Source organism: Netta rufina, assembly GCF_964035555.1.
Source record: "Netta rufina genome assembly, chromosome: Z".
Lineage (NCBI taxonomy): Eukaryota > Metazoa > Chordata > Aves > Anseriformes > Anatidae > Netta > Netta rufina.
Window position 1 is genome coordinate 21,401,654 of NC_140126.1, and position 12,759 is coordinate 21,414,412.

Genomic DNA, 12,759 nt, shown 5'->3' on the forward strand with positions numbered 1-12,759 from the left:
CTCTTTGTATAGCTACATCATTCCCAAGAATAAGAATCTTCTCTACTCACTCAAAATTGAAACATTTCTTTCTGGAGTGACTGCAGTTCCTAAAAAGTCCAGCCACTAATATTCACATAATTTTCAAGTTTCAAGCCAAAGGTTGTGCACGTGGTTGCTCAGTTGTCAGTCTGTCCCTTACTATCCATCTCCCTGTTTTCTCCTGGTGTACCCTACACATACTTCTGAATCCTTTATCTGTTTCGTCCAAAGTCTCAAAGATAAAATGTGTCTTCATTGAAAAAGTAGTGTCAGGACAGCAGAGAGAGACTTACAAACAAACAGACTTCTTTCCCCATATGAGGGTAGGACAGATAAAATTTATCTGTTATGTCTTGTTAGAAGAAAAGCAAAGAATTCTGGAGTGAATATGACTTTATTTTTTTCACTATCCATAGAATATCATATTTGATTTGCTGTTAATTTACTTAGTCATGTATTCAAATAGTTAATGCAACATGTTCAAAGAATACTTTTAAAATTCGGTGGTTTTCATAAGAATTTCCAGTAATATTCTTTAAATCCCAAGATCATCTCTTGGATTTGCAAAGGCTATGTATAGTTAAAAAACTTCAAGTTCAGAACTATCTGGATAAATATATAACAAGAACAGGCTTTCTTCTGGTTGTCTGTGTTGTTTAGTAAACTTACTTCCTTTTTTCATCACTTAGGGACATGTGAATCCTTGTGAATAAGCTATGTAACTGTCGAAGTGGAAGTCATGTGAGGGAAGCAGTTATGCAGAAACCATGGCACCTAGCTGTCTGAGCTGTTTGTTGCATGTTACAGGAGGAATACAGATTTTGATGTGTTTTTATTGTGTAACACAGTAGGAGTCATGCTAGAAAAAGATCCCAGGTAGTTGTCATGTGTAAACAATTTGTTGAATGTAGTTTAGCACAATATCCTTGTTATACATGTCTAAAGTATCAAGTTACTGCAAGCTAGAGATACTGAAGAGTGAATGAATTGCTGCTTCTCTGCCACTGTAGAGACTCAGCCATTGGTGATATTTGTATTAAAATATTCATCGAGCAGAGATCCGCCAAAAATGTAATGGCTGGTAATATAGGGCATGCACTAAATTCTTATCTAAAACTCTTGTATCTGAAAAGTTCTAGAAACATTGCTGAAGGATAACCTGCTGCATAGCTTTCACATTGGCCATACCAAAATGCACAAACAATAGCAATAGATGCTAAAGTAACAGTGGGGGTAAAAACGAGTTATTATGCGTAAATAATGAGCGTGTCTAGATAAGTGATGTTGGCATATAGTAATAAATGTATTATTTTTATATATCGGAGTGGTTTGTCTTATTGTACTGTGAAGCAGACATGGTGTGCAAATTCTGTCATATTTCACCAAATTAACTTGCTTGCTCAAATAATTTTCAGCTTTTTACGGATGTTCCTTTGTTGGTAAAACTGATGAGTATTCATTAATTTATTTTCAGTTTTTAATTAAAATTGATTTTTTCTATTAGCTACCTCCATGTAGAAAAGCTTCTCTGACTTGTTTGGTTGAATTGCCATAAGACAAGAAAAAAAATAGTGTTTTCAAGTTATTTTCATGAAAACTATTCATGATATCTGCAAGGAGACTTCTTGCAGATATGAAGCATTCTTCCATATATATTGTATCTTTATTTGTATTGGACAATATGGAAGAGGTCTTTTAGGGGAGAAGAAGGAGGAAAGGATCACGGAGAAGATGATCCAATTAAAGAAAATGTGGTCTCTCAGGATGAACTCTTTCTAGTTCACTAGTACTCATCAAAAAGGTGTCCACCATGATAGCAAGGTCCTCAACTTTTCCTGGCCCTCTAGCAATTCACTGACAAACACTTTTGTTTTTTTGTAATCTGTTCTGCTGAGCTTTCTCCTATGACAGGAAGTAGGCTTGTTTTACAGAGGCAACGTGATGACAGAGGCCCTCATATAGTTCAATCTAGGCTACCTGAGGCCACTCCCTTCCAATTCCATATTGATTAAACAACATAAATCATGCTTAAGTGCAGATTACATATATTCTGTCCAATATAGTTGTCTAAAATGTTATACCATGATATTGAAATAGCTGCCAGAAAGATGTAAAATGCATATAGAAAACCTTTCCCTTTTTCCAGTGCTAAGTGGAAAAGAAAATGTCTTTTCACAGCACTGTTCTTGGATTTCATAAAGGAAAAAAAAAATGTTGCCCTGAATTTTTGTTAATTATGCTTTCTTTTTTTTATTATTCTAATGTACTATGACTAATTAATTCAAATCTTTGGTATGCTTTGGTATGTTTCCATATATTGTATTTTTTATGATTAAAATAAAAACCAATTTTTGTTTACTGTGTACGTCACTTATAAGAATTAATATGCTGGAAAAAGTCTTTGTACAGATATAGAAAAACTGTAACTTGCATCCTCAAAGCTGAACTTTTCCCAGCATATTGTATGTCACAATATTGAATGTGTTTTTTTTCCATTTTTCTCCCCTCACATAATTGAAACTGTAACTGTTGTAACAATAGCATGATAAACAAAATATATGTACAATCCTGTTTCTTTGTATAAAGAAATAAAATCCTCATTGACAATGTTTTAACCCTGTGTTGTTCATCCAGTCTGAGTTGTTATACTAAAAATTAACTACCTTATAATGGTAAATTATTTTTGCTCTTTTTACTATTTGCTTCACTATGAACAAAGTAGTGTACTTCTTTTGAATGTAGCTAATGGATACAAGTCTGTTTGGTATTATTGCTCTGTTTACACTACAGTATTTCTAAAGAATGGGGAAAGTTGTCTTTTTTTCAGTTTTAAAAATTTAACTGGATTATTAAAATTATTTAATACATGTTAATATTATCAGACATCAAATTAGGAAATCCTATTATGCTGTAAAAAGCTGTGATAATATAAGTTGCTCTCTTACATAAATAAATAAATGACCGATATTACTGGAGGCTTTAAGCTTCAAGAAAAAAATGGAAGAAGTCTTTTATCCTGGTTTTTAGAGGGCATCAGCAGCTTGCTTTTATGAAAAAGTAACAGCTAAATGCACTGCAAATAATTTGCAGTAATCCAGTTCAGTGATTCATGTGTCTGCTTTAATGGGTCATAATTCAGGATAAAGTAACTGAGTGCAGTCAGAGTGCAGACACTGCTTATGCCAGGGACAGTATCTCTTCATAAAACACACCTCAGCAGAAGCAGTTTGCCAGCCCCCTAATACCCTCTGATGTTTTGATGTCCTGCATATTTTTCCGATTAAGTTTTGAGTGCCATGTTTTTAGTTGTATTTCCACATTCATTATCCTCACGTAGACCCTTCAGCGGGTTTGCCATATATGATTATTTTTTTAATGATGCCTTTCTTTCCACTTCAGCAGTTTAATAATCTAGCACATGGCTGCTTCTCAGTACTCAGCATTCACCTCCCCAATACAGAAGAGGACATGTGCTTTGGCTTCAGAATTCCATTTACAGCTTTAGAAATGCATATTCCCTGTGGAACAACATTTGTTTGACATAACCATTCATTTTTATTACCTCTTTAAATATGTTTATCCAGAGTTATCAATAATCATAAATAACTTGTATTCTGTTCTTGTCCTGTTTTTTTCCACAGACAAAATTGCTTACCCAGTACGTATTAAATCTCGGCAAGTATGATCAAAGCTACGACATCAGAGACCGTACAAGATTTATTAGGCAGCTTATTGTTCCGAATGAGAAGAGTGGAGCTTTAAGCAAATATGCCAAAAAAATATTTCTGGCACAGAAACCTGCCCCATTGCTTGAGTCTCCTTTTAAAGGTATAACTGCCAAAATCATTTGGTAAATGTTCATTGTGTAAAGGAATGTGACAGCCTATTCTATTTCAAATATGCTCACAAATTGCGTCACTTAGAAAACACAAATGATTAATATGCAAGAACACTCGCTCTGTTTACTTGCTTTTCAGCAAGCAAAGTTTACATGTTGCATACACATTGCATTTACCTGATAAACCCTGACAAACTGATCAGTTTCTGCTCATGTTAATTTTAAATTTGGTTTAATAACAGAAAGTATGTCTTTTGAGGGAAAATATTCTTTGATTTAGAAAAATATCTTTAGTTTTTATCTAGACTTTAATAGAAGGTTATTATTGTATTGTAAATGTATTATGAATCTGAAAAAAAAATGAATCTCAGTAGATTAGATTTTTATTGTTTTTCCCCAAAGTTATAATTTTCCCAGTGCATTTTCCATCTATTTAGAAGAAAGAATCATTGTCTTCTCAAATAAAAAGGTTATTAGGTTATCTGAATTAAAAGTGCTCTGTTATTGTGATAATTTGCAATTTTAATTTTCATACTTATGTTTAAAGCTGTAAAAAGAGCTCCATTTTGAAGAAAAACTATTAAGATTCTGGATGTGTTTGTGCCAAGACATGTATATGGATTGTTTAACTGTGCTGTCATTCTTAATATTCACAGTAAAGTAATTTTTAGAGAAGCTACATTTCAGAGCAACACCTCTAAACACACTGACTGATTAGCTTTTTTATTGACCATTATGGGGGAGATTATTGTAATCTATGGACTGAAATCAGTTTTTTGACCTATGAAGAGCTTCCTAGTTTATATTTATTCCATGACATTTGAGGTAATATAATGGCAATTACCTTTAGCCTGATTAAGATTGCTCTTTGTGGTAGAGCTCATGTTGTTTGTATATTTTCCCCTCCCCCCGTTTTTTTAATAGATCGAGATCATTTCCAGCTTGGCACCTTGTCTCACACGCTGAACAGCCGAGCTACTGGCTACCTGGAGCTGTCTGACTGGCCAGATGTGGCACCTGACCCTGCCGTGCGAAACGTTGAAGTGGCTGAGTCGGTATGTTGGCATCATTGAAAGTAACTTTGCTAAACACATGCGCCAATACAGAACATTATCTTAAAATATAAGTACTTAAACAACATGTTTGTGCTGTACTGAAAACTTTTGATACACGTGATCATCCACGTGGCTTGTTTTAGCTTGGAAATGCAAAATTTTAAGATCTGCAACATACTCGCTGTTTGTTTTCAATGAGAGAACTGGGTCAACTGTAGGCCACTTCCACTTCACTTGTAGACTAAATTAACTTTCTTCCCCCCTATCTCATTTTTTTATTTCACACTTCTTGTATTCACTCTGCCACAGTATGGTAATTGTGGTTAATAACTGTTATTGGAATACCAAAGTAGTAGGTGAGTGGCGGCTTATTAGTGTACAAATGCAAGTCTTAAAAGAAAAAAATCAGTAGTATACTGGGAGCAGCAGGGGAAGAGATTATGTATGTTTCAAAGTGTAAAGTTTGGAAGAGACCAGGGTTTACATTTCAGATGATCTGAATAGAATTAGGAAAGTTTATAAAAAGAAAATGTCATCTGTTAGTGCACTACTGATTTGTTGACTTTACAGGACTAGTCATCTACTACAGCATTCCATTACTAGCTTGTAAACTAGCAGGCAGAGTCATGTTCTGGTTCTGGAGCTGTGATTTATGCATTGGGTATCAGAGTACTAATAAATGTCAGTGAAAGCTATTGTACAATAAAAGGAATTGAAATGTACTGTAATATACAGAACTGGTGATGCTCTCAGAGATACAGGTCTTGTAACAGGTCTTACCAGAGAAGCACATGGCCCTTGTCCTGAGCCAAATTCCACACTAAATTGCATATGAATTAGTTTGCATGTAAGATGTTAGAAATAGAATGAGTGGAGGAAATGCTAAATAATGGGTATGACTTGTAGAGGCCAGTAAACAGCAATGTGGTAGAACAAACATTTCTCTTTAGTACTTCAGTATTGCTACTTTACCTTCTTATATACATTTCAGGAAAAGAGATATTTGTGTACAAACTTCTGAAAGCTTTTATGAGGAGAGTCTGACAGCAATCATCTCAAGGAGTGTTATTATAAATGATAAGGTTGGCATGAAGGAATGTATGGAGGCACCTTTGTCCATAAGAAACAAAAAGCATTGCAGGAAATTGATAAAATAGAGTAACATCCATCTACAACATAACAGAAAACATCTCCTTCTGACCATTTAAACCTCAAAATAAACATGAAAATCCTTTACCCTAGGCTCTCTGAAAATATTTTCTTTGGAGAGTGCCTCATTGTCATTAATTTTGTGGTTCCTCTAATCACAGAATCATCTAGGTTGGAAGAGACCTCCAAGATAACCAAGTCCAACCTCTGATCTAACACTAAACAGTCCTCCACTAAACCATATCACTGAGCTCTACATCTAAACATCTTTTGAAGACCTCCAGGGATGGTGACTCCACCACTTCCCTGGGCAGGCCAATCCAATGCCTAACAACCCTTTCAGTAAAGAAGTTCTTCCTAAGATCCAACCTAAACCTCCCTTGGCGCAACTTCAGCCCATTCCCCCTCGTCCTGTTGCCAGGCACATGAGAGAACAGACCAACCCCCACCTTGCTACAGCCTCCTTTAAGGTATCTCTAACTAGCAATAAGGTCACCCCTGAGCCTCCTCTTCTCCAGGCTGAACAAGCCCAGCTCCCTCAGCCACTCCTCGTAGGACTTGTTCTCCAGACCCCGCACCAGTTTCGTTGCCCTTCTCTGGACTCTTTCAAGCACCTTGATGTCCTTCTTGTAGTGAGGGGCCCAAAACTGAACACAGTACTCGAGGTGCGGCCTCACCAGAGCCGTGTACAGGGGGACAATCACTTCCCTAGACCTGCTGGCCACACTGTTTCTGATACAAGCCAGGATGCCGTTGGCCTTCTTGGCCACCTGAGCACACTGCTGGCTCATATTCAGCCAACTATCAACCAATACTCCCAGGTCCTTCTCCGCCAGGCAGCTTTCCAACCACTCATCTCCCAGCCTGTAGCTCTGCTTGGGGTTATTGTGCCCCATGTGCAGGACCCAGCACTTGGCCTTCCACCAGCTCAGGGTACTGGGTATCCAGAGAACAACTGGTTTTGCCCCTAAAGACTGAGTCAAAGAAGGCATTAAGCACTTCAGCCTTTTCCTCATCTCTTGTAACTAATTTTCCCCCCGCATCCAGTAAAGGCTGGAGATTCTCCTTAGTCCTCCTTTTTGTGTTGATGTATTTATGAAAATATTTTTTGTTATCTTTAATGGCAGTAGCCAGTTTGAGCTCCAGATGAGCTTTGGCCTTTCTAATTTTGTCCCTGCACATCCTCACAACATCCTTATAGCCGTCCTGAGTGGCCTGCCCTCTTTTCCAAAGATTATAAACCCGTTTTTTCTCCTAAGCTCAAGCCACAATTCTCTGTTGAGCCAGGCTGGTCTTCTTCCACACCGGCTCGTCTTAGGGCACGTAGGGACAGACCACTACTGTGCCATTAAGATTTCCCTCTTGAGGAGCGCCCAGCCTTCCTGGACTCCTCTGCCCTTCAGAACCGCCTCCCAAGGGACTCTACCGACCAGTGTCCTGAGCAGCTCAAAGTCAGCCCTATGGAAGTCCAAAACTGCAGTTTTACTGACCCCCTCCTGACTTCGCCAAGAATAGAGAACTCCACCATTTCTTGGTCGCTCTGCCCAAGACAGCTCTTGACCACCACATCTTCCACCAGTCCTTCTCTGTTTGTGAAGAGAAGGTCTAGCGGGGCACCACCCCTGGTAGGCTCACTAACCAGCTGCATCAGGAAGCTATCTTCCACGCTCTCCAGAAACCTCCTAGACTGTTTCCTCTGGGCTGTGTCGTGCTTCCAGGATATGTCTGGGAAGTTGAAGTCCCCCACAAGAACAAGCACTGACGATTTTGCAACTTCTGTCAGCTGCCTGTAGAACTCCTCATCCATCTCCTCATCCTGGTTCGGTGGTCTGTAACAGACCCCACCAGGATGCTTGCCTTGTTGGCCTTCCCGCTGATCCTAACCCATAGGGACTCAACCTTGTCATTCCCAGCCTCAAGTTTCACAACATCAAAACTCTCTCTGATATAGAGAGCCACACCACCACCCCTTCTGTGCTGCCTGTCCCTTCTGAAGAGCTTATAGCCAGACATTGCAGCACTCCAGTCATGAGAGTGGTCCCACCACGTTTCTGTGATGGCAACGAAGTCATAGCCTGCCTGCTGCATGATGGCTAATACTTCAAGTTGAGTTGTTAAGCTGCAATCCATTGTTAAATTGTCATTCAAATTGAGAAGAGTATTAAGTTTTTAAAATACCAGTTGCTGGGTGGAGCATTACAAAGCTTTGGCAGCTTTCAGTGCTTAAGAGGAGGCCACTGTGTCTCTAGAACTGTACACCATTGCAACTCATTGTTAGAGCTCTTACAAGTTAGTCTTATTCTAGATCACAGCTGTTAGTGAGACAGACTTGTATCACTCTTGATATGGTTGTCTATTTGTTTTTTTCCTACCCAGAGTTCTTCTTCTGCTTCTCAGTATTATATGGATATATGAAAAGAAAGAAGTCTGGCTGAAGTAGTGCTTTGTTCTGGTGTGCTCTTGTTGATAAGAATTACTTTTATTTCTGTGCTCACCAGTATGAGAGGGACATGGAGATACTACAGCAAGTCCAGCAGAGGGCAACTAAGATGATTAAGGGTCTGGAGTATGGTTGTATGAAGAGAGGATGAAAGAGATGGGCCTTTTTAGCTTAGAGAAGGAAAGACTGAGTGGAGATCTCATCAGTGTGTATAAATACACAAAGGGAGGGTGTCAAGAGGATGGGGCCAGACTTTTCTGTGGTGCCCAGCAACAGGACAAGAGGCAACAGGCATAAACTGAAACACAGAAAGTTCTGGCTGAATATGAGAAAACTCTGAGGGTGACAAAGCACTGGAATAGTTTGCCTAGAGAAGTTGCAGAGTCTTCTCTGGAGATACTTAAAACCTGCCTGGATGCAACCATGTGCAGTGTGTTTCAGGTCAACTTGCTTGGCAGAGGAGTTGGACCAGATGATCTCCAGAGGTCCATTCCAACCTCAACCATTCTGTGACATACAATTGCCATCTGGCTACTGTTGCTGCCCACTGGGTCCACACCTGTTTTCTTCTGAAACTCAGGATGATAAAGGTGGTGTTTACCCTTCATTCCAGCAGTAGGCTAAATTGAGCTGGATCCAAAGATAAAATTCTCAGATTTCGGGTTCTTTTGGCATAGAAATTTATTTATGGTTACTGATGCTTTTAATCTGCCTTAGTAAATCTTTTTCTGGCTTGTCTAACAGACATAGCTCACCTTTTGTAGGTATGTACAAAACTTTCAGTGCTCCTAATTGTGTAAAATAAGAGAAGCTAAATATTTTCTCTTGACTTGCGTAGAGGATATATTTAGAAACCACCTAATGCTACTGCTTCAGGTGTTTTTCTTTGTCATGGTGTGTATATTTTTGTATCTCTGGTTGGAAAAGTAAACCTAGGTTGAAATGTATTTACAGGCAAAGGAATGGACTGCAATTCTAGGAAAGACAAAGAAAGAGAAACCTACTGAAAAGTTCTACTCTGAATCAGAAGAGGAGGAAGATGAGTCTGCCAGTACCAGTGCAACAGGTAGGTAGTTGGAAACTGACTTTCATCTCTGGTTCCTGAGTAACTTTTATCTGCAGAACTGGCAACTAATTAGAATGAATTAGAGAGAAAACAAACAAACAAACAAACAAACAAAACAAAACAAAAAAAAAACAGAGGTGTATATAACAATGTAACACTCGGGAATCAAAGGAAAAAAGTTAAAATTCACTATGCCAGTGTAGTAACAACTAATTGTATAGATATGGCTTGTGTGTTCATTAAAAGAGTTAGACTTCGCTTTGTTTCCCTGTTAAAAAAAAAAAAAGGCTGGCATGCTATTTTCATCTCACTTTGAAACTTGTAAGAGAAATGAGAATTTGCGGTTCCAGTTAGAACTAAATACCTGGAACATTTTATGGGAAAAATGCCCATAGCCTTGGTTGATGAGAACCGTAAGTCTTGAATGTTTGGGGAAATTTGTTTTTTATGAATTACTATTTTGACAGCATGTGCTACTGTGTTGATAAATGGCCAAACTTGTATAACTGTAGTATTTCATGTAGTTTTATTTTGTAAATTGTGTTACAGTTTTACTCTGAATTTCAATATGCTAGTTTCTATTTAGTACAATTCAAGTGATGGTGGTGGAGAATGTAACTGACAGCTTTGTATCAAATGAGCTAAGGTTTTCTTGGCCAGTCTTGTGTAATATGAGAAAGACAATTCTCCAAGACTGCCGTTTCAATAGATGTTCTTCACTACATTTAAACTATATTAACATGAGTCTCTTTGGCCGTTTCTAAACTTAAGAAAAAGACAAAGAATTCTTCCAGGTCCAGAGGTTAGACACATAAAATATTTGGCATTAGAGACTTAAAGAATTAGCAGCATCTTGTTGAATGGCCCACATGGTCTTTCAAATCTGAAGTTGCTACTTCTTCACTCTCATTCCTAAGCTGAAGAAATATGCAGAAGAAATGTACCTTAGGACTGGGTATCACTTAATGTTCTTGTAAGCAAGAAAATAATATATTAATTTCAGATACTTGAATATTTTGTAACTACATGATTAATTAGAAGATGAATAATTTGTTTAAATCAGTGACTCTATCATCACTATCAATATCCAAGGATAGATCATCTAGTTAAGCAATTGGTTTAAAAGGTAATCTGCCAGTTAAGTGAATATATACATTAGAGAATTTGAGGTCATCTCCAAGCCCTGACAAGGTTATATAATTTTGAAGAACTTACATGTAATTGATTTATTAGTGGGAGTTACAGCTTGATGAAGTACCATACTGTACACACAAGAAAGCAGAACTTTACCAAGATAATTTTGTAAATGTTGGGGAGAAGCGATTTTCTTATCTGCTTTTGACCCTAGGTAAATAATGCTGAAACTTGCAATTTGATCTTACAATACTAAAACATTATTTAAAAAAAAAAAAAAAAGCTTAGATTTCTAAAATACTAATTGTGTAAGATATTAAAAAAAAAATGTAAGTGTATTTGGTTTTTTATTAATTTCAGAGAGTGAGTCTGGCAGTGAAAGTGAGAAGGAAGATAAGGAGGAAGGCAGCGGTGATGAGAGCAGTGAAAGTTCCTCTTCCAGTGAAGAATCAAGTGACAGTGAATCAGACAGCAAAGAAAGTATAGCAAAGAAAGCATCTGGAGCTGTTAAGGAAAGGTAGGCATACATTTGCATGGTTCTAATTTTTTGCTAAAGCAACTTTGCTGTTGCAAAGCTTAGCTTTGTCTGGTAAGTGTTTAGTTAGTTTTTTTTTGGAGGTGTATCATCCAACTGATGTTTAAGTATGTGCCAGTATATATTCTATGTATGAATTGTGTTCATATTTTCTTTAATCAGACTACACTTATATTTAGAATTAATTTCTGACTTTCGTAAAATCTGGGGTGGCTTTTTGAAAATTGATGTAACCTTGGGAGGCTGAATAAGTGATCAGACAGTTGTATGAAACACTTAATTACCTTTTGCAGCAATTTTGCTGAGAGCTAAAATTAAGTCCTTCAACACTTTGCCATTATGTAACTAAGACAATTGATTTTTCTAAATAATGTTATATTAAAAAGATTATGATCCAAATATTAGAGGCAAGGGCTGTGAAGGGAAACGGTCATAAGATATTTAAGTGTTAGTGCTTTTTAAGATTGACCATTATCAACAGCGTTATCGTGTATTAAAGTATCATTAAAATTTTGAGTAATTGGGGCTAATACCTTGGATTGTATGAATCTGTTTCTTCCACTGCTGTCAGCAAGTGGCCTCTGCAGACATGATCGCCCTTTACTCTATAGTCTGCTGCCAGCTCACTTGATGAGTTTGCAGCTCAGCTCAGTCGTGGCTGACAGCACTGATTGGGGCGCAGTACGCACTCTGCTCCTTTTATTACAGACAGTAATTAAAGCAGCTCGCCTTGCCACTTCCATAACAAACACAGCATAATGCCCTAATTATGACTTTATTAATTTAAGTCAGGATTTAATGATTTTAAAAGTGATTTATATTGTTTTTCCTGTTCAGAACAAATGAAATCTGTAGGTTAAATTAATACAGGCTTTTCATCATTGCAAAGTTAAAAAGCTAGTTACCAGTAAATTCTTTTCATTAGAATAACGTCAGAAATTTTAAGCAGTAAGGTAAACAATGATTACCCATCAAAACTGACTGATACACAATAAAGTAACATCTTTAATCCTCAAATTTTGTTTTAAATATTGAACGTGTTTTGAAAAACTACTTGATTTATATAATGCACAATAGCTTACTTGTTGATACAACTAAAGATTCTGTTCAATGGTAACGAGGGAAATGTAGACAATTTTGTCAGTACTTGTGTTATATGTCATGAGACAACTGTGAAGAGTATATGAGCGAATTTTTATTTTTAGATTAGTATTTTTAGCTTTTAAATGTTTGTCATATTAAACTAGGGAGTTCCTATTTTCCCATAATTTTAACAATCAGATATGCTACATTAGACACTTTTTGTAAAGTGTACTCCTTCATTTTTAGCTTTGCAAGCTTTGAGTTCACTGCTTTCAGCAAAAATTACTTTCAACTATTAAAATTTTGGGTTTTCATTTCATCTTCGGTTGCACGGTTGGGCATTATTAGGATGGTTTAAATCTTACTATCGACTTTTATAATTTTGATCAAATATGATTTAGGCAATTCAGTGTTGCAAAGTTCAAGGTTGATGGGGGG

General features: G+C 37.2%; 1 protein-coding gene across 2 annotated transcripts in view; it reads left to right on the forward strand.

Moving 5' to 3' along the window:
• The window catches only part of AP3B1 (adaptor related protein complex 3 subunit beta 1), a 168,677-nt gene that overhangs the window by 91,333 nt on the left and 64,585 nt on the right, over positions 1-12,759 (forward strand). For both annotated transcript variants that reach the window (XM_084305457.1, XM_084305458.1), the window contains exons 16-19: positions 3,663-3,849; positions 4,784-4,914; positions 9,458-9,569; positions 11,064-11,220. In XM_084305457.1, coding sequence (XP_084161583.1) covers positions 3,663-3,849; positions 4,784-4,914; positions 9,458-9,569; positions 11,064-11,220 — 587 coding nt within the window. The remainder of the gene's footprint in view (positions 1-3,662; positions 3,850-4,783; positions 4,915-9,457; positions 9,570-11,063; positions 11,221-12,759) is intronic.